A 27,538-nucleotide genomic window follows, 5' to 3' on the forward strand; every position below is an offset into this window, starting at 1 on the left:
TCCTCCTTTCCCTGCCCCTCCTGGCAGGAGCTGTGCAGAGCACTGAGGTCCCCCTGAGCCTCCTTTTCTCCAGGCCGAGCCTCCCCCAGCTGCCTCAGCTGCTCCTCCCAGGCTGTGCTGATGGACGGGGAGTGCTGTGAAATCAGAATGAGGAAAGGAATAGTTGTGGTGCCTCTGTCCCCCGGGGAAAGGCAGGGATTGCACATCCCTGGGCTGCTCTTGAGCCACAGCTCTGCTCACCCCATGGCCCAGTGACTGCTGCCCTGCCCTGCTGACCCCTCTGGGGACAGGGAGCAGCTCCAGCCAGAGCAGCACACACCTGGCGCTCCTTTGCTGTGTCTGGGTTTGCAGGAAGGAGAACAAGCCCAGACCTGCTGGGCTCAGAGTCCTGGCTCTGCTCCCTCCCTGGGCTTTGCTTCCAGGGCTCAGCAGCTGCAGGTTCTGGTGCTGTCCCACCCTTGTTCCATGGAAAGGTGCGTCCTGCCCTCCCTGGCACAGCAGGGCCCGTGGGACCAGGAATGGGACCAGGGGGTCATGGAATGCTTTGGGTTGGAAAGACTTTAAACCCATTTTGTTCCATCCCCCTCCCACTGTCCCAGGCTGCTCCAAACCCCAGTGTCCAACCTGGGCACTGCCAGGGATCCAGGGCAGCCACAGCTTCGAGGGAATTTCATTCCAGGACCTCCCCACCCTGCCAGGGAACAATTCTGCATTCCCAAGATCCCATCAAAACCTACCTTGAAGCCATTCCCTGGCTCCTGTCCCTCCAAGCCTTGTCCCCAGTCCCTCCCCAGCTCTCCTGGAGCCCCTTCAGGCCCTGGGAAAGCTCTAAAATCTGCCCAGAACCTTCTCTCCTCCAAGCTGGACAACTCCAACCCCCTGCTTCCCAAGGAAGTATCCCAAGGAAGCAATTTGTGCCACAGGAATTGTCCTCCCTGGCTGGGATTCCTGGGGAAGGTGAGAGGGAAGCCCCCATGAAGGACACAAGCACTAGGAAAGAGGGAGTTTCCTGACAGATTCCCAGAAAATAAAGGGAAAAACAGAACAACCTCCTTTTCCTGGGAAAGCCTGGTCCCATCCCTTCCCATTTCCTTCTGGGAGGTTGAGGCCTGGCAAATCTTTTCTCCCCCAATCCCTTTTAACATCATGGAAACCTGTGGGCAGGAAAAAGAGCTGAGTCTGAAATCCAAGCAGCTTTGGGGATTTTACAGAAACCCCAACTCCAAGAGGAGTCCTTGCCTTTGCTCCAGTCCCCCTTTGCTGCTGTGAGGGATAATTACAGCCCATGTTTTCCACAAAACCCTGTAACCCTTCGTGGGGAAGGAAAATATTGTGGCTGATGCAGCTGTGACTCAGCTGCTAATTTGGGGTGACAAGCAATTCCTTGAGCATCTGACTCAAGTTAATGGGAGGATGTTACCCAACAGCAGCACCTTGAAATAACACCCAGCTCCTCAGCAGGGCTTGAAATCCTCATTGTTTTACTGGGTTTGCCAGCAGGAGATCTTGGAGGGAGGCTCAGGGCACTTGGACATTGCAGGAGAGCAAAGCCAAGCTCTGGTCCCACTCAGGAATCTCTCTGTGTGTGTGTGTGTGTGTGTGTGTGTGTGTGTGTGGAGATTTTCTCTAAAATGTGGGAAAAATAACTCAAGGATTTTGCATAGGGATAAGAGGCAGAGGCAGATGCAGATGTTGGGGAGAAGCTGTCACAGAAGTCCCTCTGCTCGAGCTGGATTGCAAATCCCCTGAATTTCCATCTTGTCTCATTGACTAATGACTCCTAAATGCTTTTCCAAGCCGCATCTTCATGGGAAAAAAAAAAACCCCACAAACATTTAGTTTTCCTCCAGCTCTTGGAGCAGGTCTGTAATGGATCACCCCATTACCCAAGACATTTTTAGATGGGAACTTTTTCCCCATTTTCAAGCCCTCAGTCCTGACAGCTTTCTGCAACCCAGGGCCAAAAGCACTTGGGGACATAATTTAGGGGTGATTCTGGGATGATTTGGGATTTTTAGGGGTGATTCTGGGATGATTTGGGATTTTCTGATTCTTGGTGATTTGGGATTTTGGGATAAAAGCTTTTCTGAGTGAGCAGGAAAAGTGGAGCCCAGTGAGAAGGGGGAGAAGGGTGGCCAGGAATGGAGAGCCAGGAGACATCACACAAAGCTCCTGCTCTGTCCCTGTGAACTTCTTCCTTGGAATTTCTTCCTGCAGGGCCCAGGTGGGAGAGGAGCAGGCATGGGAGGAAGAGGGAACACCCTAATGATGGTCTGTGTGAGGAAAGCAGAACACCAGAGCTGGTTCAGAGCCCAAACACAAGGCCCAGGCTCATTTCTTTGACTCCAACTCCGCTGCTGGAGCTGCCATTTGTTGGTGCTTGGGAAATGAGCCTGAGTTTAGGCCAGAGAAATGAGTCAGGGCAGATAAAAAGAGCTGGAGGACTGTGGAAGGGCCATGCTGTTGGAAGCGAGCAAAGCCAAGCAGCAGGAGGAAGTCCAAAGGGAAAAAAACAAGGTTAATCAAAAAGGAGAGTCACCCATGTGTGCTCCGTGGCATCAACAGGAAGCAGCCACATCCATCCTCCTCCATGTGACAGCCACATCCCAGCCTTGGGACAGACTGGAACAGGGGTGCTGGGACACGTGGACATCTCCAGGAGCTCCCTCTGATCCAGCAGGAAGGGCTGCCAGCTGGGAATCCACATGGATAAAAGCCAAATCCCTCCTTGGTGCCCAAAGAAACCTTCCCTCTGCAGGAGCTCATTGCCATGGGGTAACTGGGGCAGCTGCCAGCAATTCCTGTGAGCAGCTGGGATTGCCCCAAAGTGCCCCACACTGAGCCCAGACGGGCTGGGACTGCTCCAGCAGCCAAGACAAAGCAGCTTCAAACCAAAACAGGCCTGGGCTGTGCCTCCTCCCAGTCCTCAGTCACTCACAGCCAAAAAAAGGCCCTTGGATCAAATCCAGGGAGAAAACATCAACTCAGGCTGTGGAGATTTCACCTGAGCTGTCCCCACGCACTCCTGGGATGGACATTGGGCTGTTTTCCATGTGGAGCTGCAGTGGAAGAGCCAGAGATGTCAGAGAGAGCCCAAAGCATGGGGAAAGGACACACAAAGATCTCAGACCAAGCCATGGGGAAAGGTCACACAAAGATCTCAGATCCGAACCATGGAGAAAGATGACACCAGAAGCAGCTGAGGGCACCTGGAATGAGCAGCTGGAGGAGCTGAGGGAGACCCTCAGGGGCTGCAGCTCCAACCTCTGCTCCTGGCACAGGGACAGCACCAGGGAGCATCTGGGGCTGGGCAGGAATGAAGGACAGGGCATCCTGATGTGGACCCTGACCTTCAGCATGAGAGGATGAGAGGAAATGGCCTCAAATTGCACCAGGGGAGGCTCAGATCAGGGATTACAAACAATTTTCCCCTCACAGAGTGGTCAGGCCTTGGGATGAGCTGCTCAGGGAGGTGATGGAGGCACTGGAAGGGTTCAGGAGGAGTCTGGATGTGGCCCTTGGGGACAGGGTTTGGGCTGGTGCTGGATGCCCATGGAAGTCTCTCGGTGATTCTGTGACTCTGGGATTTGCCTTTAGCCACAAAGGAGCATCCCAGGTGTCCCTCTCCAGCAGGAATGAAGGCCAGGGCATCCTGGTGTGGTCTCTGACCTTCAGCCATGGAGTTACTGGGATATTTAGACAGGGTTTAGCAGATATGGATATTCTGGGGCAGCCCGGGAGGATCCCTCTGGACACAGCCAGCACTGCAGCAGCTCAGCTGTTCCTGTGATCCTGTGGGGAAAGATGGGCTCAGACAAACCCAAAGGGGCACACCAGGGATCACACACCAAATGGGGCTCAGACAAACCCAAAGGGGCACACCAGGGATCACACACCAAATGGGGCTCAGACAAACCCCAAGGGTCACACTGGGGATCAAACACTAAATGGAGCCTCAGGATCTCTCAGGAAACCAAAATACCCCAAAGTTTGGCCCACTCAGCACTCAGAGACCCCAAAAGATGCAAGAACTGATCCATAAGAAAGAAGCAATGCCAAAGGGTTTCCTCAGGTAAAAACAAAACCCTGGACAGGGCAAGGCATCCAAAGGGCAGAGTTTGTTTCTTGCAGATGATGCAGGGGAACAATGGAATGTTGGGAGGAAAAGGGATCCAGTGCACTGAGAACCCCTCTGAAGGGAAATGTCTGGGGATCATCACTGATACCAATCCTCTGCTCTTCAGGAGAATCACAGAATCACTCAGGTGGGAAAAGGCTCCAAATCCTGGCACAGGGACAGCAACAGGGAGGGGCTGGGGCTGGGCCTGGAGGGATTTAGGTTGGGTTTCAGGGCAAGGCTCTTGCCCAGAGGGTGCTGGCACTGCCCAGGCTGCCCAGGGAATGGGCACGGCCCCGAGGCTGCCACAGCTCCAGGAGCCTTTGGCCAGCGCTGCCAGGGATGCCCAGGCTGGGCTTGGTGGGCTCTGGGCAGGGCAGGGCTGGCACTGGGGGATCCCTTCCCACTCAGCAATTCCATCATTATTATTATTCCATGAGATCAGGAGCATTTTGCTTGGCATTAGTCTCCCTACCAGAGCAATATTAAGGTTTCCACCTTTCCTGCCCAAGACATTTGTCTGCTGCTCCTCCTCCTCCTGTTTGATCATTCCCACCCTGTGTGTCCCTGAGCCCTCCCTGCTCTCCCGACTCAGCACACCCTGAGCTCAGTGACCTTCAGGGGGACACTGGGACTGGCATTGTTCAGGGAATCTCTGGTGTCAGGAACAGCTGGTGGAAGAGAGGGGTTGAGGGAGGGACAAATTTCTCATTATTGGCAGTGATTTCTCAACTTGGGAACTTCCAGGCTCCTTTCTGATCCCTGGGGGTTTATTCCCACTCAGGAATTCCATGGCTCAGTCCCACCAAGGCCAGCACTGCTGGATGCTCAGCAAGCTCCAGCAGAGGGAAGATTTCAGCCTTGTTCACATCTCAGATGTGATTTGGGATAATTCCACCTCTTGGCTTTTTTTATATTTTTTTTTCCCACATCTCCCTTCAGCTCCCAGACAGAGCTTTGCAGGAAGAAATCTCTGTGTGTGTTTGGATGATCCTGACATGGTTCCCACTGGCATCTGCTTCCCAAAAACCCATCAGGAATTCCAGGAAGGAGCTGCACCTGCCATCCTGCCTTGTCTTAAAAATTGTCAGGATGTGGGAATGAATGGAAGGGGAAAAAGCAAAGTTCTCAATCTCCTGGGTCAGCAGAGCTGGACAGAGCTCCAGGAGTGTTGGAACAACATTCCAGGGAAAAACTGGGATTGTTGGGGGGTCTGGGCAGGGCTGGGGTGGGACTGGATGATCCCTGTGGGTCCTTCCCACTCAGGATGTTCCAACTCCCTCATGTGAGGTCCATCAGCTCCCCATTAGCCTTGAAGGCTGAGGTTAATAATAGTTAATGAATATTAGCTAATTAACTATGTCACATGGGCTATAATTAGAGGATGCACCAAGTTAAAGCAATGCTGCCACGACTGGAGCTGGGATCCCAGGGAACTGACGGATTCTGCCCCGCACAGAACATCTGCAGAGCAGGAAAAAGCAGGTGGAATAATTGCTGATTCCCAAGAGGAAAAGCAGGGAGGGAGATGTTGGGATCCCTGTTTGGATGGTGGATGCCTTGGGATGCTGCTCAGGGAGCTCTGCCTCCCTCCAGCCCCAGCCTGGGGTGACTCTGGCACAAGTCTCAGACTAAAAGCTTTCAGTGGGACTAAAATGAAGCTGAGCTTATCTCAGCTAAAGTCTAATGACAAAACTACCCTGTTGAAAATTCGTATTTTCATTTTAAGACTTGAGAAAGCCCAGAGCCCTGAGCTCCCTATGCCAGCAGCCACTTGATTCACCTCAGAACCTGGCAGAGTTTGGTTTGCTTCCCCTCACATCCCAACAGCTCCTTTCCTGATCCCTCCACAGGAATTGCAGCTTTTGTTTAAACCTACACAGAGTTCATGTGAATAAAAGGAACCCTAAAGGTGCAAACATTGGAAATTTAGAGGCCAGTTTTTAATTTTACTCTTTTTATTTTGTGTCTTCAACACTTGGCACTGGTGACAATGGCAATATCAGAAACACAGAGCTGTGCAAGGGAGGCACAGCCTGAACCCTGCTTTGGAAAAGAGGAATTTTATGGAACTGGGGAGGAGCAGAGGCCCTGTGCTCTGTAGGCACCACAGTGACCTGGCTCAATTTTTGGGATGGGAATATTTCCAAGGGTTCCTGAGCAGATCCTCTGGTGTTGATGTGGCCCCTGGGGACAGCCTTTGGGCTGATGGTGGCACTGGATGATCCTGGAGGGCTCTTCCCACCCTGATGATTCTGGGACACACCAAGAACTCCAAGGCCCTCTATCCTTGCTGCCTCTTCTCTCTCACAAATGAAACTCAACTGAATCTTCTTTTCCTCTTTCAAACGTGTTTTTAACCATAAAATCCTTTCTGTGTGCAAGGAAGGCCTGGAGGTGGCACTGAGTGCTCTGGGCTGGGGACAAGGTGCCCAGGGGGCACAGCTGGCACTCCAAGGGCTGGCAGGGCTGTGCCAGCCCCGGGGATTTGAGGATTCTTTCAGAATTCCAGGCCCTCAGCTGCTCTGCGAAGGAGGAATTGCAACAAAGCTGAGCTGCTGTCTCCCCCCAGTGTCAGCAGATTTTTCTTGTTCAAGATGTGGCACAAGGGACTCCCAAAGGTGAAATCACCTGGGAGCTGTGAGAGCACAGCTCAAAGTGCCCATGAACAGCAGGGAACAGCCTTGGGTCTGTTTGGGGACAGGACTGGGAGCAGCCATGGATCAGTTTGGGAAGGGACAGGACTGGACAAGACCTTCTCTTATCCTGGAAATTGTTGGATATCCCCCATCCCAAGCTCTGATGTTACACTGAAATTTAGGAATGCCTCAAGCAGGAGGAAGGCAGGGCTGGGTGGGATACTGGGAGGAAATTCCTGGCTGGGATGGAATTCCCAGAGCAGCTGGGGCTGCCCCTGCACCCCTGGCAGTGCCCAAGGCCAGGCTGGGCACTGGGGACAGTGGGAGGTGTCCCTGCCATGGCAGGGGTGGCACTGGGTGATCCTTAAAATCCTTTTCAACCCAAACCACTGTGGGATTCTAAAAATCAGGCTGGAGTAGATTTGAAGTCTTTTACCTGCAAAGGTTTTTCTGATTTGGCTGCAGAGAATGTGCAGGAATTTGCAGGATTTCTGAGGAGACTCCTCAGAGCTCCTTCCCCCATATTCAGGGGCAAAAAATGAGCTTAAATTCCTTTCTTGCACACCTTTGGCAGGGGCCAATTTAAGCCAGACTTGATTGCTTTGGGTGCTAAATGGTGCCCAGTGGCTTTGGTGGTAAATGGGGCTGCAAAGGGAGATTGTGATTTCTGCTCACAAAACAGTAGCTGAAAAGCTAAAAAAAATTCTCATCACTATTATTTATTTTTTTTTTATAGAAAAATCTACTCTGGACAGCCTAAACACTCCAGATTGGGGCAAATATCCAAAAACAACCAGTGAGTGCACAGAGCCAGGCCCCTGGTGTCAGCAGAGCAGGGAGATTTGGGGCAGAACTCCTGAGTTTCCCTCAGGGAGGTGGGCACAGGCTGTGCCACCCCAGGAACCGAATTCAACCCCCCAGTTCACCTTGGCATGCATTTCTCCAGGATCCAGGGCATTTCTGTAGGATCCAGAGCATTTCTGTACAATCCAGGGCATTTCTCCAGGATCCAGGGCATTTCTCCAGGATCCAGAGCATTTCTGTAGGATCCAGGGCATTTCTGTAGGATCCAGGGCATTTCTCCAGGATCCAGGGCATTTCTGTAGGATCCAGGGCATTTCTGTAGGATCCAGGGCATTTCTGTAGGATCCAGGGCATTTCTGTAGGATCCAGGATATTTCTCTGGGATCCAGGGCATTTCTGTAGGATCCAGGGCATTTCTGTAGGATCCAGGATATTTCTCTGGGATCCAGGGCATTTCTGTAGGATCCAGGGCATTTCTCCAGAATCCAGAGCATTTCTCTAGGATCCAGGGTATTTCTGTAGGATCCAGGGCATTTCTCCAGGATCCAGGGCATTTCTCCAGGATCCAGGGCATTTCTGTAGGATCCAGGGCATTTCTCCAGGATCCAGGGCATTTCTGTAGGATCCAGGGCATTTCTCCAGGATCCAGGGCATTTCTCTGGGACCCAGGGCATTTCTCCAGGATCCAGCAGGGTATTGCACTGCAGGACTATTCTCTGGGCTGGAAATGCCCTTCTGCACTGCTTTTATTCTCCAGTCTCCAAGGAGACAGCAGGAAAAGGGAGATCTGAACATCCCTGCACTTCCAGGGAGCTCCCTGAGCATCCCCCGTGCTCCCTGCTCAGGTGAGGGCTGAGCTCAGGGCTTCTCCAGCTTTCTCTTCTCTCCTCTCCCCACTGCACTGGAAAAATTCTGCTTCTCCTTAACTCCCAGAAGGGTCTAGGAAGTGTTTTGGAATGGAAATGGGGAAGTGAAGGTCCCCGAGGCAGTGCCACACCTGAGCCTTTATTGTTGTTTCTCTAATTCTCTCTTAGGAACCTAAATCTGCTCTGAGCCAGGCTGGGAGAGCTGGGGGTGCTCACCTGGAGAGGAGAAGCTGCAGGAGAGCTCAGAGCCCCTGGCAGGGCCTGAAGGGCTCCAGCAGAGCTGCAGAGGGACTGGGGACAAGGCCTACAGGGACAGCACCCAGGGAATGGCTGCCAGTGCCAGAGGGCAGGGCTGGGTGGGATCCTGGCAATGAGGAATTGTTCCCTGGCAGGGTGGGCAGGGCTGGCATGGAATTCCATCCCTGCATCCCTGGCAGTGCCCAAGTTCAGGTTGGACACTGGGGCTGGGAGCACCTGGGACAGTGGGAGGTGTCCCTGCCATGGCAGGGGTGGAACAAGGTGATTTTTGGTGATTTTGGGTGATTTTGGGTGATTTTTGGTGATTTTATGTCTCTTCCAACCCAAACCATTCCAGGACTCCACGCCCAAGATCTCCAGGATTTGGTGCCACAGCAGAGGCAGGAACAGCTGCCCCAGGCTGAGCAGAGAACAGGGAACCAAAGAGATTTTTTTGGGATAAAATTCCTGCCATGAAACCCCTCCTGTGATCCCCACGGGCCCAAGGAAGTGCTGGATGCACCAGGAGCCTGGAGCTGCTCCTCTGCTGGGATTGCCCTCCTGATTCCAGGCAGGCCCCACAGCCTGGCCCTTGCAGGAAGCAGCTGCAAAAGCTGCACTGAGCCCTCTCCCCTTCTTCTGCCTCTCCTGGAGCCTTGGAGCCTCCCAGGATGCATCCAGAGCATTTTTCTCCTCCATTTTTCCCTTTTCCTCTTCCATCCCAGCCACCTCCTTGCGGCTGATCCTTCCCAAGTGCCTCCCCTGCAGCTCCAATCCTTTGAGGAAGCAGCACCCACGTTTATTTTTTAAACAAAGACATTTTTTTATTGCATAAATAGAGGCTCAGCTGCTTTGTACATATAAAAACAGAGATAAAATTTAAGTGTCACTCTGAGGTTACCCATCCTTCTTTTCCAGGAAGGCTTCATCCTGCTGGGAGGGGACTCCAAGGGTCAGGAACCTGCAGGGTGGGGACAGAGCAGTGAGAGGAGCAGGGACAGGAGCTCCTGTGTTCACAGAGCACCTCAGGAGCTGTTCCCAGCTCCATGGGGGAATTCCTCCCTCTGAATCCCAGAGTTCAGCAAGGACAGGGCACCTCTGGGGACTGGGAAGGGAATTTCTGTGGAATCAGAGAGGTTTTAACACCAAGGGTGGTGTCACCTGCTGGGCACTGAGGGTTTGTGTGATGATCCTGTGGGGAGCTGTGGGGTTTGCCAAACAGAATTCCCTGGGATAAAACTGCACAGAACCCCAAAATGCAGGGCTGGTTTGGGTTAGAGGGATCTTAAAGCTCATCCCATCCACGGGCAGAGACATTGCCCACTGTCCCAGGCTGCTCCCAGCCCTGCACAACCTTTCCTTTGCCAGGGAAGTGCCCAAAATCTGCCCCAAAGCCAAGTCCTGAACCTGCTGGAAGCATGAAAAACCCCTTTGGTTTTGCTGGTTTTTTTTGTTCTTTTGTTTTTGGTTTTTTTGTGTGTAAATAGAAAAATCTTTATTCCCAGGGCCTCTTTTCTAGGCACTATTCTCAGTCCTTGGGAATAAAGGGAATAAAAGAGTGGCAGGGTGGAAATAAAATTGAGGAAAGATTTGAAGTGTCTTTAGATGGGAGGGGATGACCTCAGAAAGGGAAATAAGATTTTATTTCAATAAAGAACAACATGACATCAAACTCCCACTGAGCTTCCAAAGGGCAGGCAGGAATAGAATTCCCATTTTGCTGCAGAACAGGGAGAAGTGAAGCAAACTGCTCCAAAAATGACAAGCAAGGCAGGGAATAGAATCCAAGCAGCAGGCAGGACTCACTCTGCTCATGGATCTGCTCCAAGAATGCAGGGATTGCTTCAGCCTTGGAAACAGAGGGGAGGAACTCGGGAATTTCAGAATGAAAATCCCAAATTTAGGGGATTTTGTCATGTTCATTTTGCTCTTTCAAGCAGAAAAATGTGCATTTTTCTCAGGGAATTCTACATGGTGGATGTTCCAGGGCAGAACCTGTCCCTTTGGGAATTCCAGGTGTGGGATTTGCCCTTTCCAGCTAAACCCTCCCCAAGCTGCAATGATTTCACTCCTCTAGAAATGGGCTGATTATTTATTTTCTCTCTTTATTTTGTGCCTTCAAGCCCAGAGCTCTGATTGCAGCATCCTGCCTGCCTGCTCCCCTGCAGTTATTCCCAATTTATCCCTCTCTTTGTGCACCAGGCAGATAAAACCAGAGAGGGAACATTGTGCTCAAACATCCTCAAACAGGACAGTGGCTCATGCAAGTCCCACAGAAAATGAGACAGCAAATCCCTGAAACATCCCAAGAGCTCATTTTGGGATCCAAATCCAACTCAATCCCACTGGGATTAACAATGTCCAAGCCCAATCAATTCCACACCTGAGGCACTCTTCACTCATCCTTCTTCTCTGCTTCTGCTTTCAGTTTCTCCTCACGTTCCCTCTTCAGTTTCTCCTCAATTTTCTTGCTCTGGTACATTTTGACTCCAGCAAAGGCCAAGCAAAGGATCAATGTTTTAGCTGCCAAAATGTACATCAGCAGTGGGAAGTTCTCCAGAGCCTGCAATGCCAAAGAATCTGTTTAGGCACTTCTGGAACACTTGGACAATTAAAATTTAATTTATAGGGATGCTCTGTATCTTCCATGCCAATATTAATGCTCCTCTCTCACCATGGTTTTTTATTTGTGTGGGAAATTAAACCAGGCAGAGCAACAAAGCAAAAAAAACAAAACCCATTTCCCTCAAGTCCTGAACTCCTTTTGCTCATTTTCCAGCAATATTTGCACCATCTGGAGCTGAAAAAAGGGAAAAGCTGGGTATTTTAGGGAAATTGTGCAAGTGGAAAAGCTGCTGAAGAATCCTCACAGGTGAAGGATCCCTGGGGATCAGCTCTCAGATGGGATCCCCAAAAACACCCCAGGAAATCTTAACTCACAGCAATTCTGCAATGAACCTGCTGAGAAATGGAAGGGGCAGATAAACGACTTGAAACTGGGAGAAAAGGGAAAAATCCAAGGATTGCTGAATGCCTGGAGTTGCACAGAGTGTTCCAATGCTATAAAAATATAAACTTGGAGAGGAAAATGCAATGGAAATGGGTGGTGGGCACGGAGCAGCCCCCAGGGATGGGGTGGGGTTGTTGGGGTCTGGACTGGGTGATCCCTGTGGTCCCTTCCCAGCAGGATATTCCAAGGTTCTGTGCTAAATCTGAACTTGGAATTCCCCCTGCTCCCTCAGGAGCTCCCAGAGCTGTCAGGACACATCAAAGCTCTGAACTGAGGCCAAGCCTTGTGTCCCTGCACCAGCAGGGAGCTTGGAAAACAGCACCAGGCTCTGTCCATGTCCCCACAAGCACAGAGGCAGCAGCTCTGCAACACCAGGGCAGGGGGAAAGTTTGATTTAATGAGCTCAAATTGTTAATTACAGAGTCCTGGAATGGTTTGGGCTGGAAGGGATTTCAGAGTTCATCCAGATCCATGGCAGGGACACCCCCACTGTCCCCAGTGCCCAGCCTGGCCTTGGGCACTGCCAGGGATGCAGGGATGGAATTCCATGCCAGCCCTGCCCACCCTGCCAGGGAACAATTCCTCATGGCCAGGATCCCACCCAGCCCTGCCCTCTGGCACTGGGGCCATTCCCTGTGTGCTGTCCCTGCATCCCCTGGCAATTGTCTCTCTCCAGCTTTCCTGGGGCTCCTCCAGGCCCTGCAAGGCCACCCTGAGCTCAGCCCAAAGCTTCTCCTGTGCAGGTGAGCAATGCCAGCTGTGCCAGCCTTTCCTGCCAGCAGAGCTGCTCCATCCCTCTGCCCATCCTGGAGCCTCCATGGACTTGTTCCAACAGCTCCATGCAGGAGGAACCTGCTCCAACACTGACACAGTGGAAGAAATTCCCCTCCAGTAACAAAAGCAGCTGAGGGAAGAGCAGCCAGAGAAAAACCTGGGAAGAGGACAGGCAGGAGCAGCAGGGCTGAGCAGAGCTCAGGTCTAAAATGGGCAAGGAAGGACAAGAAGAAATCCCCAAATCCCCTGTCCCTGAGAGGGTGGGGGTTAAACAACCCTTCCCTGGGAAAGGAACCATCAGATCCCACCCAACACATCCCCATGGAAAGAGCAGCAATCCCTGATTTGGGAATCCTCCCATGGAAAAGGAACCATCAGATCCCACCCAGACAATGGAAGGAGCAGCAATCCCTGATTTGGAAATCCTGCCCTGGGAAAGGAACCATCAGATCCCACCCAGACCATGGAAGGAGCAGCAATCCCTGATTTGGGAATCCTCCCATGGAAAAGGAACCATCAGATCCCACCCAGACCATGGAAGGAGCAGCAATCCCTGCTTTGCTGTGGGAACCTGCCCCAGGCTCACCTTCCAGTTGAAGGCCACCATCTCAGCTGTGGGCAGCCCCAGGACTGGGGGGGTCACACTCCTGGAGGCACAGGGCAGGGCAGGAGCATCTTGGAGACACAGAAAACAAAGCAGATTTAACTCTTGGAAAATGGGAAACAAAGCAGAATTAACTCTTGGAGAAACGGAAAATAAAGCAGAATGAACTCTTGCAGAAATGGGAAATAAAACAGAATTAACTCTTGCAGAAATGGGAAATAAAAGCAGAATGAACTCTTGGAGAAATAAAAACCAAAGCAGAATTAACTCTTGGAGAAATGGAAATAAAAGCAGAATTAACTCTTGGAGAAACGGAAAATAAAGCAGAATTAACTCTTGGAGAAATGGAAAATAAAGCAGAATTAACTCTTGGAGAAATGGAAAATAAAGCAGAATTAACTCTTGGAGAAATGGAAACCAAAGCAGAATTAACTCTTGGAGAAACAGAAATGGAAGGAGAATTAGGCACGCTGCTACTTCCCCCCTGCCTGGGAGGGCTCATCCCCAGCAGCCCCAGTGAGCTCAGGGCCAGGGCCAGGGCAGTGACAGCCCAGGGCAGGTGCTGGGGCTGCAATTGCACACCCTGGCAGCTGCCCATGGAGAACATGGAAAGCAGGGCTGGGTGTGCTGCCCCTGCTGGACTGAGGGACACTCAGGAGCTGCCCTGGGCCTTCCCTGAGGGTTCCCAAGCCCACCTGCTCTGTTTGGAGCCTGAACATCGAATGAATCCTCTAATTTCTCAATCCCCCGTGATTGATAAATTGAATTCTCCACACTAACAGCTTACAAATATAGAGGTGAGCAAAGCAAGCAGTCCCTGGAGCCCTGAGTGCTCACCACCAAGCACTGCAGAGCTGAATTGCTGGGATGGAAAGGCTGCAGCACACACAGCACTGCCCTGGGCTCTCTGCTCAGCTGCTGGAATCCAAATTAACCCCTGGAGGCCTTTTCTGTCCATGGAGCAAGAGTGGCAAAGCAGGAGGGAACACTCCAGCACAGTGAAAAGCTGGGCTGAATCAATCAGCACCACAGCAGAGAGCAGCTGCTGAGCTCCCTGCAGAAATTAAATGTGCTTGCAGCTCAGTTTCTGGGGAGATTTTCTAATTTCTCCAGCCAGAGCACCCTCTCTTCTCCTTTTCTCCTTTTCGCTCTCACTGTGCTGAGACCCCTCTGGAAACATTCACACTCCTCCAGAGTGACCAAGACCCAGCTGTACCAATGCCCTGGAGTGGCAGCCACCAGCAAATTCCTGTCCATCAGTCACGGTTCCTGTGCTGATCCTGTTGTGCAGCTCCTTCTCCTGCTGAGGGAATGTCAGGGTGGCTGTGAACAGCCACTGCTGTTACACCTCCAAGGGAATGTATCTTCACTTCATGGAACCATGGAATGGTCTGGCTTGGAAGGACCTTGGAGATCCTCCCCTGCCATGGCAGGGACACCTCCCACTGTCCCCAGTGTCCAGCCTGGCCTTGGGCACTGCCAGGGATGCAGGGATGGAATTCCATGCCAGCCCTGCCCACCCTGCCAGGGAACAATTCCTCATGGCCAAGACCCCATCCAGCCCTGCCCTCCTTCAGCTTGAGGCCATTCCCTGGGTGCTGTCCCTCCATCCCTTGCCCAAAGTCTCTTTTCCCAGAGCTGCCACCTGTGCTGCTCTGTCCCCACAGTGTCCTGTGCAGTGGGAATGTCACTGCTCCCTCCGATCCAGGCTGCATTCCCACATCCCACCATCCTCCCCTGGCTTTTCCAGCCCCCCTCTGATCCCAGCCCTTATGAAATGCAGTGGAAACCTCAGGATTGATAAAAAGCAGCACGGGGCAGGGAGAACAAAGTGGGAAAAGGGGAGAAAGCGGGGAAAGGGGAGGATTTGAAAGCCCAGGGCCAGGTTGGACACTGGGGCTGGGAGCAGCCTGGGATTAGTGCAAGGTGCCCCTGCCCATGGATGGGCTTTGAAATCCCTTCCAAGCCAAACCACTCCAGGATTCCCTTCACACTTAAAAACCAAAACTTGTGAGCACTGAGGTCACCAGTGCAAGAGCACAAAGCCCCAACGCTGCTTTTTCAAGGCTGGGATATCTTAAATCAACAGCTGGAATGGAGTGTTTGCCCTTCCTGAGGAGATAAGGCACAGAAAGGAGCAGGGCACACATCCACAGGCAGGCATTGTTCCCTGCCCAGGGAAATGCCATGGCTGGGCCCCACACAAGGGCACTGCTCCATCCATCCCTCAGCTGCTCCTTGTGCAGCCAGGGGAGCGGGGACAGCAGCAGGGATTGCCTGGCAGGTGCTCCAGAGCTGGCATCAAACAGCCCCAGGCTGGCAGGGGTTCCCTGGCACTGCACTGCCAGGGCCCCTCTGCGGTTTTATGCAGCCCCACATTTCTCTTCACAGAGAAAAGCAAGGCACAACTCTTCCCAAGAATATTTCTGGGTTTTGCATTCTCTGAACCTCAGAGAAAGGGAAAAACAATTCTTATCTCATTTGCTGTGCCTGTGTTTGTGCAAAAGCAGAATGAAATATGGAGACTGTTTACCCACAGTGATGGGGTTTGGTTTCCTTGGCCGGTCAGGGCCAGGTGTGTCTGTGTGTGTGTGTGTGAACTGTTGGGTGACAGTCACAGATTCTGGGCAGTGTGTGCAGGGTTGGGTGCTTGGCAGATTCAGTTTTAGATGTACAGAATAATATATAATAATAAAAAAACAAAATAATAAAATATAATGATGATGATGATAATAATAATTTATATTATATTATATTATATTATATTATATTATATTATATTATATTATATTATATTATATTATATTATATTATATTATATTATATTTACTTTTATACTTATTATTGTTAATATAATATAATATAATATAATATAATATAATATAATATAATATAATATAATATAATATAATATAATATAATATAATATAATATAACTCACCAAGGCCAGGCTGTATGGGACTCTGGAGGTGTCCCTGATCATGGCAGGCTTGGAATGATGTGATCTTTAAGGTCCCTTCCAACCCACACCTGATTCTGATTCTGATTTTGGATCAACTCAAGGTTCCAACTCAAGCAACATCCAAACAATTGAAAAAACCATCAAGATCTTCATACCTGATGAAGCAGAAATTAAAATATGAGTGATTCCTCTGGCAGCTCCTCACATACTCCAAACTCTGGAAAACAAAGCAGATGGGATATTTCATTCACATTGGCTGGATTAAAATCAAACCAAACCCAGAAATGCCAGGGGCACATCTGACTCTCCCACCATGGCATCACAAAGATAATCCCAAAATTGGAGCCCCTCTGCTCTGGAAAGAGGCTGGAGAACTGGGACTGTCCAGCCTGGAGAAGGGACAATTCCAGGGAGACCTTAGAGCCCCTTCCAGTGCTGAAAAGGAGTGAGAGGGACTTTTTATATGGGCAGAGAGTGCCAAGACAAGGGGCAATGGTTTTAGACTGCCAGAGGGCGGGGATGGATGGGATATTGGGAATTAGGGAGGGTGGGCAGACAATTCCCTGGATCCCAGCCCAGCTCTGTCCTGGGCTGGAGCAGAAGGAAGGGACTGGGGAACAAGGAGAGAGGTGGAAAGCAAGAAAGGCAGGGGATGGAGAGCAAGGAAAGGGGCTGGAGAGCAAGGAAGGGTGGGCTGGAGAGAAAGGAGGGATACTGGAGAACAAGAAATGGGTGCTGGAGAGAAGGGAGGGATGCTGGAGAACAAGAAATGGGTGCTGGAGAGAAGGGAGGGATACTGGAGAACAAGGAATGGGGGCTGGAGAACAAGCAATGGGAGCTGGAGAACAAGGAATAGGGGCTGGACAGTAAGGGGAGAATAAGGAGTTAGGGCTGAAGAGAAAGGAGGAGGTACTGGAGAACCTCCATGGGGGCTGGAGAATAAGAAGGGGGAAAGGCAGGGAGCAGAGAACAAGAATGGAGGGCCTGGAGAGGAAGGAAGGCGATGGAGAACCAGAAAAGGGGGCTGGTGAACAAGGAGAGAAAGGTGGATATCAAGTAAGGGGGCTGGAGAGCAAGGAAGGGGGGCTGGAGAACAAGAAATGGGGGCTGGAGAACAAGAAATGGAGGCTGGAGAATAAGAAATGGGGGCTGGAGAACAAGAAATGGAGGCTGGAGAACAAGAAATGGGGGCTGGAGAACAAGAAACGGGGGCTGCAAAGTAAGGGGAGAATAAGGAGGGGGAGGCTGAGGGGAAAGGCAAGGAGTGGAGAACAAGAATAGAGGGCCTGGAAAGGAAGAAAAGCGATGGAATACTAGGAAAAGGGGCTGGTGAACAAGGAGGGAAAGGTGGATATCAAGTAACGGGGCTGGAGAGCAAGGAGGAGGCTGGAGAACAACGGAACAAGGGGACTGAGAGCAAGGGCGGCTGGAGGGCAAAGAGGGGCTGGAGATGGAGGAAAGCGGGGTGAGCAACACGGAAGGGACTGGAGAGAAGAAAGGGAGGGTGGATTAGACAGGAGGGGGGTTGTAGAGAAAGGACGAGGCCTGGAGGGCAAGGAGGCGAGGGAGAAGGGACAGAGGAAGGCCGGGGACGGCAGGGCGGACAGCGGGCCCGGCCCCGCGGAGCGGCCGAGGCTGCGGGGAGCGGAGCGCTCGGGGCCGGCGGCGATGCGGGCCGGGGTCTGCCGGAGCCCCGCGGGGCCGTGAGGGGAGAGAAAGGAAGAAGGAAGCGAAGGAAGGAAGAAAAGAAGGGGCCCAGGCCGGTCCTACCTGCGGGCGGCCATGGCAGCGGGGGCGGCGCTCCCTCACGGAGCTCCCGGCAGCGGCAGCGCCGGGCCCGGCCGGGGCCGCTCCGCCCGCTCGGCTGCCGCGCTGGGCATGGCGGGGCCCCGCTTTTCTCCCTCAGATTTAACAGTTCTGCCATAAAACAGCTCCGGCAGGGACCGCGGAGAAGTCCCGGAGACCCCCGTGCCCCCAGTTGGGGATTGGGATATGGTTGGGATTGGGATTGAGTCCCTGTGCCCCACAGGTGTTTTCCCAGCTGCAGAGCTGGCCCAGCCAGGGAGGAGCTGGAGCTGCTGCAGAGCCCAGAGGAGGCTCCAGGATGGGCAGAGGGATGGAGCAGCTCTGCTGGCAGGAAAGGCTGGCACAGCTGGCATTGCTCACCTGCACAGGAGAAGCTTTGGGCTGAGCTCAGGGTGGCCTTGCAGGGCCTGGAGGAGCCCCAGGAAAGCTGGAGAGAGACAATTGCCAGGGGATGCAGGGACAGCACACAGGGAATGGCCTCAAACTGAAAAATTACAAGTTTAGGTCAGATATTAGGAAAAATTTCCTCCCGGGAGGGTGGACATGCCTTGGCACAGAGTGTCCCTGGATCCCTGGCAGTGCCCAAGGCCAGGTTGGACGCTGGAGCTTGGAGCAGCCTGGATATCTTCCACTATCCCAGACTGCTCCAAGCCCTGTCCAGCCTGGCCTTAAACATTTGCAGGAATGTGGAGTCCACGTCCTCTCTGTGGGCAGCTTGTGTCAGGGCCCCACCACCCTCACACTAAAGAATTTCTTCCTAACATCTGACATAAAACTGCCCTCCTCCAATTTAAGGCTATTTCCCCATGTCCTGTCAATACATTTCTATGTGAGAAGTGCCTCTGCAGCTCCCCTGGAGCCCCTTCAGGCCCTGGCAGGGGCTCTGAGCTCTCCCTGCAGCTTCTCCTGTGCAGCTCCACCTTTGTCTGGTGATGATCCAGGGGCAGCTCTGCAGGTCAGCTCTCACACGAGCAGAGAAGACAATCCCTTCCTCCAGCCTGCTGCTTGTGCTTCTTTTGCACCTCCAGCACATCTACAGAGTGGTGGCATCAGCTCAAATCTCCAAATCTGTGTCCAAGACAAGCCACAGGCTCCCAAAGAAAAGAAGCTCTCTGTCATTTATTATTTAACACGAGCGAAAATGGGGATCAGATCACTAAAAAGGAGTCAGGAGTGAGTGTGTGCAGGTATCAGGTCCCTCCTGTGATTAATTCCTGTGAAATGCCTATTTTATGATTGGCTTTTCACAAATATTCAAATGAATATTATATATGTTGTGTTAGAAAGTAATGCTGTATTAATTCTCTTAAGTAGTGTGTTAAATATAATTTTAGGTTATAAGAAATGTTCAAATAGAAACGATGCTATGTAAGATACTTTTTTTTAAAGAAAGGACTGGCAGTGAGACAGCAGCCACAGGACACCGGAATCTTTCAGAGAAAAAGGATTTATTGCCCCATTATCAGAAGAAATGAACTTCTTCCCACCTCAAAGGCGCTGCTGGGATTTAGAGGAAGAGATGACCAGACAGAATCCTGTGTTTGAATGGAATTTATGCATCATGGATGAGGTGTATGAATATGCAACAGGTTATTGTTGTTAAGGGTTAATCCTCTGTTAATGTGGGTCCTTTTTCGGGCTTGTGATGCCCAGAAAAAGGTACCCAGACTGTCTGTAATTCTTTGTTTTTATTGTCTCATATTGTCCTAATTCAAATTGTTCAAATTATTATTACTCTAATTGTATTGCTATTTTTATAACCATTTTATTACTATTAAGCTTTTAAAAATTTAAAAACAAGTGATTGGCGTTTTTCACAGTTCCCCAATTCCTTCTTCAGTCAGTGCGTGGAGATTGGAGAATTTACTGGATATTTTCAGGTTATTTTTCAAGTGGTTTTAAGTCACACAGTTTGGATATAAATTGACACTTTTGACCAGCACTAATTCACAGTTATTCTGAGGTGGGAACATCCAGATCTGTTTGTGGATTTAAAAAATGCTCAAATAATCAAGTTATCCCTGTCATGGCTTTATTTTCCCAAAGGACAGGCTATCAAAGGGAAGAACAATCACAAATTTTTCTTGGACTTTCCCAAGATCCTCACAGGAACCATGACATTGATTTCCTCAGGACTCCATTATCCATTGGCCTGTGTGTAAATTGAATCGACACTTGCACAGCTCTTTGGAATTCCAGTGAGTTCCCTCTGTGTGGCTCCATGAATCCCTCACTGCTGGCCTTCCCAGAAAGTCAGGGTGACTCTGGGCTTGTTTTATCCCTTGCCCCCAGGTTTTCATGGACCACACACTTGAGATCTTCTGGGTTCAGCACCTGGTTCTTGTACTTCTCCCCCCAGTCCTCCACGATGTACTGGTGGTAGGGGTCATTGGAGTGCTCCCTCCTCTTGGATTTCACAGTGCTCACCAGGATGGCCACGATGATGAAGGAGAACATCCCAATCATCACCATCAGGTACAGGATAACGTAGTCAAAGTTTTCAGCGGCCACCTCAGCCTGCAGTTTGTCTGCTGCTTCTGTCATGTTCCTCCTCCAGCTGTTCATGTAGTTGAGGAAGGTTTCCTTGAAAATATCTTCCACTGCCCAAGTGAAGTTCTGCAGCTTGGTCATCCTTGCCAATTATGCTGCTAAAGACAAGAAAATATTCTTTTTAATCAGAGGTCTGTGTTAAAAGAGTTGGTTTGGAGTATTTTGTTGGTGTTATGTCAATTATCTGGTAACATCACCTTCTGACTCTTGAAGGTGCAGCTGAGAATCCCCATCTCTGAGTGGTTCAGTATGTCCAGAGACCCAAGGAGGTCCTGCTCAGAATCATGGAATGATTTGGGCTGGAAGGGACCTTAAAACCCACCCAGTGCCACCCCTGCCATGGCAGGGACACCTCCCACTGTCCCCAGTGTCCAACCTGGCCTTGGGCACTGCCAGGGATGCAGGGATGGAATTCCATGCCAGCCCTGCCCACCCTGCCAGGGAACAATTCCTCACTGCCAGGATCCCACCCAGCCCTGCCCTCTGGCACTGGCAGCCATTCCCTGTGTGCTGTCCCTGCATCCCCTGGCAATTGTCTCTCTCCAGCTTTCCTGGGGCTCCTCCAGGCCCTGCAAGGCCACCCTGAGCTCAGCCCAAAGCTTCTCCTGTGCAGGTGAGCAATGCCAGCTGTGCCAGCCTTTCCTGCCAGCAGAGCTGCTCCATCCCTCTGCTCATCCTGGAGCCTCCTCAGGTCCCTTTGCTCTGGGGACACTTTGGTGAAGGCCCCCATGACCCTGGCACAGGGTTTGTGGCACTGTCCCTTCCCTACAGAGGGGAATCCACAAGGGAGGAAGGATTGCTCCTGAGGACAAGACAAAGCCATGGGAGGGACAGGGAGGCTGAGACTCCATCCCTGGAGTGGCCTCAGGGACCATTTGGGGCAGTCCCCAAAGGGGAAGAGACACTGCCTGGTACTGCAAAGCCATGTTTGATCCCATTTATCCCAAAATTCAGACCCCAGTGCTGCTCAGACCCCATAAACCAGGTGTGTGTCCCGCAAGAGGAAAATCCCCCTCCAGAATTCCTTCCCACCAGATCCCATTCCCACCTGATCCCATTCCCACCAGATCCCATTCTGACCAGAGCCATTCCCACACAGATCCCATTCTGACCAGAGCCATTCCCACCCTTTCCCACACAGATCCCTTTTCACACACACATCCCTTTCCCACACAGATCCCTTTCCCACACAGATCCCATTCCCACACAGATCCCATTCCCATCAGATCCCTTTCCCACCAGATCTCATTCCCACCAGATCCCATTCCCACCAGATCCCATTGCCACCCAGATCCCATTCCCATACTGATCCCATTCCCACCAGATCTCATTCCCGCATGGATCCCGTTCCCATACAAATCCCATTCTGACCAGATCCCATTCCCACATGGATCCCAATCCCACACAATCCCATTCCCATACAGATCCCACCCAGATCCCATTCCCACATGGATCCCAATCCCACACAATCCCATTCCCACACAGATCCCATTCCCACATGGATCCCATTCCCACCCACGCTGTCCCACTTTATTGTGAGCAATTCCTTCATCTCTCCAGACCAGCCAAGCCCTAAGACCTGTGGAAATCTTTCCCCCAAATCCCTTTGTTCCCAGTCCAGTCCTCAAGAACAAGGAGTTGGCTGCATCCAAGGGGAAGAGGCACTGAATTTTCATTGCTAATAAATATTTGGGATGTGTTCCGATTCAGGAATTCAGGAATTCAGGAATTCAGCCTTTGTGCACACAGGGGTTCAGGTACACGTACAGGAGGATCCCTCTGCAGTTACTCCCTCACACATGCTCAAATATAGGGGATAAAGGTAATTAATGAAACTAAATGAGAAAATGCAAATACAAACTGCCTTTACTGTCTAAAACCTGCTTTTTCCTTGGTTTCCATTAAAAATTGCTATCATTTTTAAGAGAAAATAGGCTTGTAACAGCAGCTTACCTTTACTGTGTCCTTCCCTGAGGAGATTCAGGATTTTCCAGCTCCACTGGATAATGGGGTGAAACTCCCCAGAAAGAGCAGGGATGTCTTTAAGGAGCCTGCACGAGGCTGGGAGCAGGTGCCTGTGAAATAAGTGCCTTGCACTGCACTTACGTTTATATTAAATTAAAAGCTAAATCTAATCTCACCTGGAAAGTCAAATATTGGCTGACAGCTTGCATCAGTCATGCTGTCGGATCTGGGACTGAGCCTTTGTGCTGCCTGCTGCAAGTGCAGATATTGGAAAAGAGCTTTCCTGGGGATAAACGGCTGCGGCTCCAGAGTAAAGATGAGCTCTGTAAAATAATTATAATATTAAAAATTACTACAGAAGAATTCTTGGCAGGCCCTGGCACAGGATGCCCAGAGCAGCTGTGGCACTTCCAGGATGCCAGGATGGGGCTTGGAGCAAGCTGGGACAGTGGAATGGAATCATCTTTAAGGTCCCTTCCAACCTGAATCATTCCATGTTCCTATGAATAAACCAGTAGCACCAGCAGTGATGAGAACAATGATTTCCTTTGCTGATCTGGGCACAAGAGGTGAGCACTGAGCAGTCAGGCTGCTCAATACCCTAAGTTTGAGTTCCCTTCCCTTCCCTTCCCTTCCCTTCCCTTCCCTTCCCTTCCCAAACCTTCCCTTCCCAAACCTTCCCTTCCCAAACCTTCCCAAACCTTCCCAAACCTTCACTTCCCAAATCTTCCCTTCCCAAACCTCCCCTTTCCCCTTTCCCCTTTCCCCTTTCCCCTTTCCCCTTTCCCCTTTCCCCTTTCCCCTTTCCCCTTTCCCCTTTCCCCTTTCCCCTTTTTTTCCCTTCCCCTTTCCCCTTTTGTTCCTTTTTCCCCTTTCCCCCTTTTGTTCCTTTTCCCCTTTTTTTCCTCTCCCTTTTTTTACTTTCCCCTTTTCCTTTCCCCTTTTCACTTCCATACCCTTGCTGCAGAAATAAATCCTCAGAGCTCTGCTCTGTGGGCACCTCACTCGTGTGCTGGAGCAGGAAAAGACAAAAATCTTCCTAAAAAAACCCCAGAAAACCAAATCAAAAGAGAGAGAAAAAAAAAGGACAGTGAATGAGATTTGTCTTTCTTTCTGGCAAGCAGCAGATGCTGACACCTCTGAGAGGCTCTGAGACACCTGAGGAGTTTGTTCAGAGAAATGAGACCACATCAGGAGCATCAGCAGCAGCTCCTGCTCTGCTGGGGACATCGAGGGAGGGGTATCGTGGTGGGACTGGGGTGCTAAAGGCTCCCCAAGCACTTGGGCTGGGACTAAAAAACCAGATTTTCATCTTATAGCCAGTCCTGCCTAAGAAATGCCATCTTTGAGGGGCAGGAAGGCAGCATGGAGTGATCCCAAATCCACAGCACACCCCAGAGGGAGGGAGATCTGCTCCTGGTGTGGAAAATGCTGATCCCTGAGGAAACCCTGCTGCTGCCACCCTTGTCATGGTCACTGCAACATCCTGGAGATGTTCTGAGCAGGAAACCTCCCAGCACAGGGACGAGCTGCTGGCAGCATTTCCTGCTGATCCCACACTTCTGGCAGGTTCCCTTGGCTTTGCCCCCAAAGAGCTTCTGTGTGCTCTGAGGAACCCCAGAGACACCTCTCTGACATTCCCTGGCTGCTCCCAGCTGGGTGAAGTCACTTGGAGATCTTTTGTCTGGCTATGGAAATGAGGAAGGAGCCTGGAAGTTCCCAAGTTGAGAAATCACTGCCAATAATGAGAAATTTGTCCCTCCCTCAACCCCTCTCTTCCACCAGCTGTTCCTGACACCAGAGATTCCCTGAACAATGCCAGTCCCAGTGTCCCCCTGAAGGTCACTGAGCTCAGGGTGTGCTGAGTCGGGAGAGCAGGGAGGGCTCAGGGACACACAGGGTGGGAATGATCAAACAGGAGGAGGAGGAGCAGCAGACAAATGTCTTGGGCAGGAAAGGTGGAAACCTTAATATTGCTCTGGTAGGGAGACTAATGCCAAGCAAAATGCTCCTGATCTCATGGAATAATAATAATGATGGAATTGCTGAGTGGGAAGGGATCCCCAGTGCCAGCCCTGCCCTGCCCAGAGCCCACCAAGCCCAGCCTGGGCATCCCTGGCAGCGCTGGCCAAAGGCTCCTGGAGCTGTGGCAGCCTCGGGGCCGTGCCCATTCCCTGGGCAGCCTGGGCAGTGCCAGCACCCTCTGGGCAAGAACCTTGCCCTGAAACCCAACCTAAATCCCTCCAGGCCCAGCCCCAGCCCCTCCCTGTTGCTGTCCCTGTGCCAGGATTTGGAGCCTTTTCCCACCTGAGTGATTCTGTGATTCTCCTGAAGAGCAGAGGATTGGTATCAGTGATGATCCCCAGACATTTCCCTTCAGAGGGGTTCTCAGTGCACTGGATCCCTTTTCCTCCCAACATTCCATTGTTCCCCTGCATCATCTGCAAGAAACAAACTCTGCCCTTTGGATGCCTTGCCCTGTCCAGGGTTTTGTTTTTACCTGAGGAAACCCTTTGGCATTGCTTCTTTCTTCTGGATCAGTTCTTGCATCTTTTGGGGTCTCTGAGTGCTGAGTGGGCCAAACTTTGGGGTATTTTGGTTTCCTGAGAGATCCTGAGGTTCCACTTAGTGTTTGATCCCCAGTGTGAGTCTTTGGGTTTGTCTGAGCCCCATTTGGTGTGTGATCCCCTCCTGTGCCCCTTTGGGTTTGTCTGAGCCCCATTTGGTGTGTGATCCCCTCCTGTGACCCTTTGGGTTTGTCTGAGCCCCATTTGGTGTGTGATCCCTGGTGTGCCCCTTTGGGTTTGTCTGAGCCCCATTTGGTGTGTGATCCCTGGTGTGCCCCTTTGGATTTGTCTGAGCCCATCTTTCCCCACAGGATCACAGGAACAGCTGAGCTGCTGCAGTGCTGGCTGTGTCCAGAGGGATCCTCCCGGGCTGCCCCAGAATATCCATATCTGCTAAACCCTGTCTAAATATCCCAGTAACTCCATGGCTGAAGGGCAGAGACCACACCAGGATGCCCTGGCCTTCATTCCTGCTGGAGAGGGACACCTGGGATGCTCCTTTGTGGCTAAAGGCAAATCCCAGAGTCACAGAATCACCGAGAGACTTCCATGGGCATCCAGCACCAGCCCAAACCCTGTCCCCAAGGGCCACATCCAGACTCCTCCTGAACCCTTCCAGTGCCTCCATCACCTCCCTGAGCAGCTCATCCCAAAGCCTGACCACTCTGTGAGGGGAAAATTGTTTGTAATCCCTGATCTGAGCCTCCCCTGGTGCAATTTGAAGCCATTTCCACTCATTTTTTCCCTTAGTGTTGGAATCTGAAATGCAAGGAACTTTCAGAGCTAACTAAAAATAAAAGTACTTATAAAAATAAACAAAGAGATTAAAACACAATACTATAAGTTTATGTGTCATAACATAATTACCAAAAAATCTTACACTGTAATATAAATCCATAAAACAAAATATTTAAAGATTAGCTAAATACATAAATATCCTTATTAACCGTGTTTTATTAATCAATAATTCCTTAAAAAGTCTTATGACTAAAAGTGTTGTGACATTCTAAACCATGTTATAACAATGTTAGCAAAACTCACCCTTCTTACCTATGTAAAAAAAGAAAAACAAACAAAAACAAAAACACATAATCAAAGACAACTCCAAAATTGTAAAAAAATCCCATCTCTAACTTATTCCCACAATCTAAATAATGTAATAATATAATTATTATATTATTATAGTAATATATTATAATTGTATATAAAATATACATTAGATTATATTACATTATATTATATTACATTATATATTTTATATAATATATATATATATATTTATATATATATAAATATATATTATACTTAATATAATATAACATATTTATAATATTATATAATATATTATAATTATAATATAAGTTTAATTCCTGAATTGGAACATATTCCAACTCCCCACAAATAAATTATCACACTTAGGACATGGCAGAAGAGAAGTTGCTGCACCTTTCTGTCCAGGAGGTGAGGAGAGCAAGGAGGTCCTGCCAAGGAAAGCTGTGCTGCAGGGATGGGGAAATGGGAGGCAGGAGGAGGCTGCAGTGCCCAGCTTTGCTGCCCAGCTGTGTTGCCATGGTTTTCTGTGGTGCTGTTGCAAAAGCTGCAGGGGATAAATGAGGGTGTTGGCTGCACAGAGCCCTGAAGTGGAAAAGCAAACACAGATATTTCTGGCTGGGAAGAACAGATGTGACACCTGAAATGCTCAGGGGTGTGTGTGTCCCTCAGAAAGGAAGAAAAACAAGGTGTCCACACTGATCCCTCTGAAATATGGGGGGGTTCCCCATTCTTTCAGCTCTAATTAAAGTATTGGTGCTGCAGCTGAACTGCAACAGCCCGTGGGGACCTGAGGGCAACCTCTGCTCAAAGCATCCTGGGGGGCAAACAGAATCACTGACAGCAGCATCGGCTGGGAGTTTGGGGGTTTGGGTTTGTTTAATTGGTTGCTTGGTTTTTTTGTCCCAATAGTTTGGGTTGGAAGGGATCTTGAAGATCATCCAGTGCCACCCCTGCCATGGCAGGGACACCTCCCACTGTCCCCAGTGTCCATCCTGGCCTTGGGCACTGCCAGGGGTGCAGGGGCAGCCCCAGCTGCTCTGGGCACCCTGTGCCAGGCCCTGCCCACCCTGCCAGGGAACAATTCCTCATTGCCAGGATCCCACCCAGCCCTGCCCTCTGGCACTGGCAGCCATTCCCTGGGTGCTGTCCCTGCAGGCCTTGTCCCCAGTCCCTCTGCAGCTCTGCTGGAGCCCCTGCAGGCCCTGCCAGGGGCTCAGAGCTGTATGAGAAGCACAAATGTCACCAAGGACAGTCATACAGCAAGGTGCTGTCTGTCCCCACCTCCTCTCTGCTTCCTTGGGGTGGAAAACCTGAACCCAGACTCCTCTGCCATCACTCCAGCAGCAGTGGTGGCGTGGAGGCCCCACTGTCCCTCCTGTCCCTCTGTCCCTCATCCAGGTGGTGAGCTGGGCCCTCTGCTCTGATCTTTTCTTGACAGCCACACTCTGAGTCCTGGAAATAAAAGTGGGTCCTGATCCATCACATTCAAAAGGATTTTTTTTGGCATTTGCTAGGATAAGCCCAACCTGAGGAGCTGAAGCCTCACTGAAGAATCACATTGGGCCCTCACAAGAGAGACCTGGA

At 50.8% G+C, this 27,538-nt stretch overlaps 2 protein-coding genes across 2 annotated transcripts; both read right to left on the reverse strand.

Annotated features, from left to right (window-relative positions):
- Positions 1-9,461: 9,461 nt before the first annotated feature.
- SMIM11 (small integral membrane protein 11) lies at positions 9,462-17,858 on the reverse strand. The gene is made up of 5 exons (XM_059466230.1): positions 17,784-17,858; positions 16,169-16,230; positions 13,034-13,122; positions 11,047-11,226; positions 9,462-9,624 (listed from the first exon to the last, which is right to left on the reverse strand). The coding sequence occupies exons 3-4, from the start codon at positions 13,052-13,054 to the stop codon at positions 11,059-11,061; spliced, it is 189 nt and encodes a 62-aa protein (XP_059322213.1). The 5' UTR covers positions 13,055-13,122; positions 16,169-16,230; positions 17,784-17,858; the 3' UTR covers positions 9,462-9,624; positions 11,047-11,058.
- Positions 17,859-20,072: 2,214 nt separating this feature from the next.
- KCNE2 (potassium voltage-gated channel subfamily E regulatory subunit 2) lies at positions 20,073-20,450 on the reverse strand. The gene has a single exon (XM_059466901.1). The coding sequence runs from the start codon at positions 20,448-20,450 to the stop codon at positions 20,073-20,075; it is 378 nt and encodes a 125-aa protein (XP_059322884.1).
- Between the last annotated feature and the right edge of the window lie 7,088 nt (positions 20,451-27,538).

Source organism: Ammospiza nelsoni, chromosome 2 (genome assembly GCF_027579445.1).
Source record: "Ammospiza nelsoni isolate bAmmNel1 chromosome 2, bAmmNel1.pri, whole genome shotgun sequence".
NCBI lineage: Eukaryota > Metazoa > Chordata > Aves > Passeriformes > Passerellidae > Ammospiza > Ammospiza nelsoni.

What these genes read in the sequence shown, in the direction of transcription:
- SMIM11 (XM_059466230.1), bottom strand. Translation starts at nt 13,054, where the DNA reads ATGGTGGCCTTCAACTGGAAG. An exon ending in TGGTGGCCTTCAACTGGAAG is followed by an intron (nt 11,227 to 13,033) that starts GTGAGCCTGGGG and finishes TTGGCATTGCAG; the next exon opens with GCTCTGGAGAACTTCCCACT.
- KCNE2 (XM_059466901.1), bottom strand. Translation starts at nt 20,450, where the DNA reads ATGACCAAGCTGCAGAACTTCACTTGGGCAGTGGAAGATATTTTCAAG.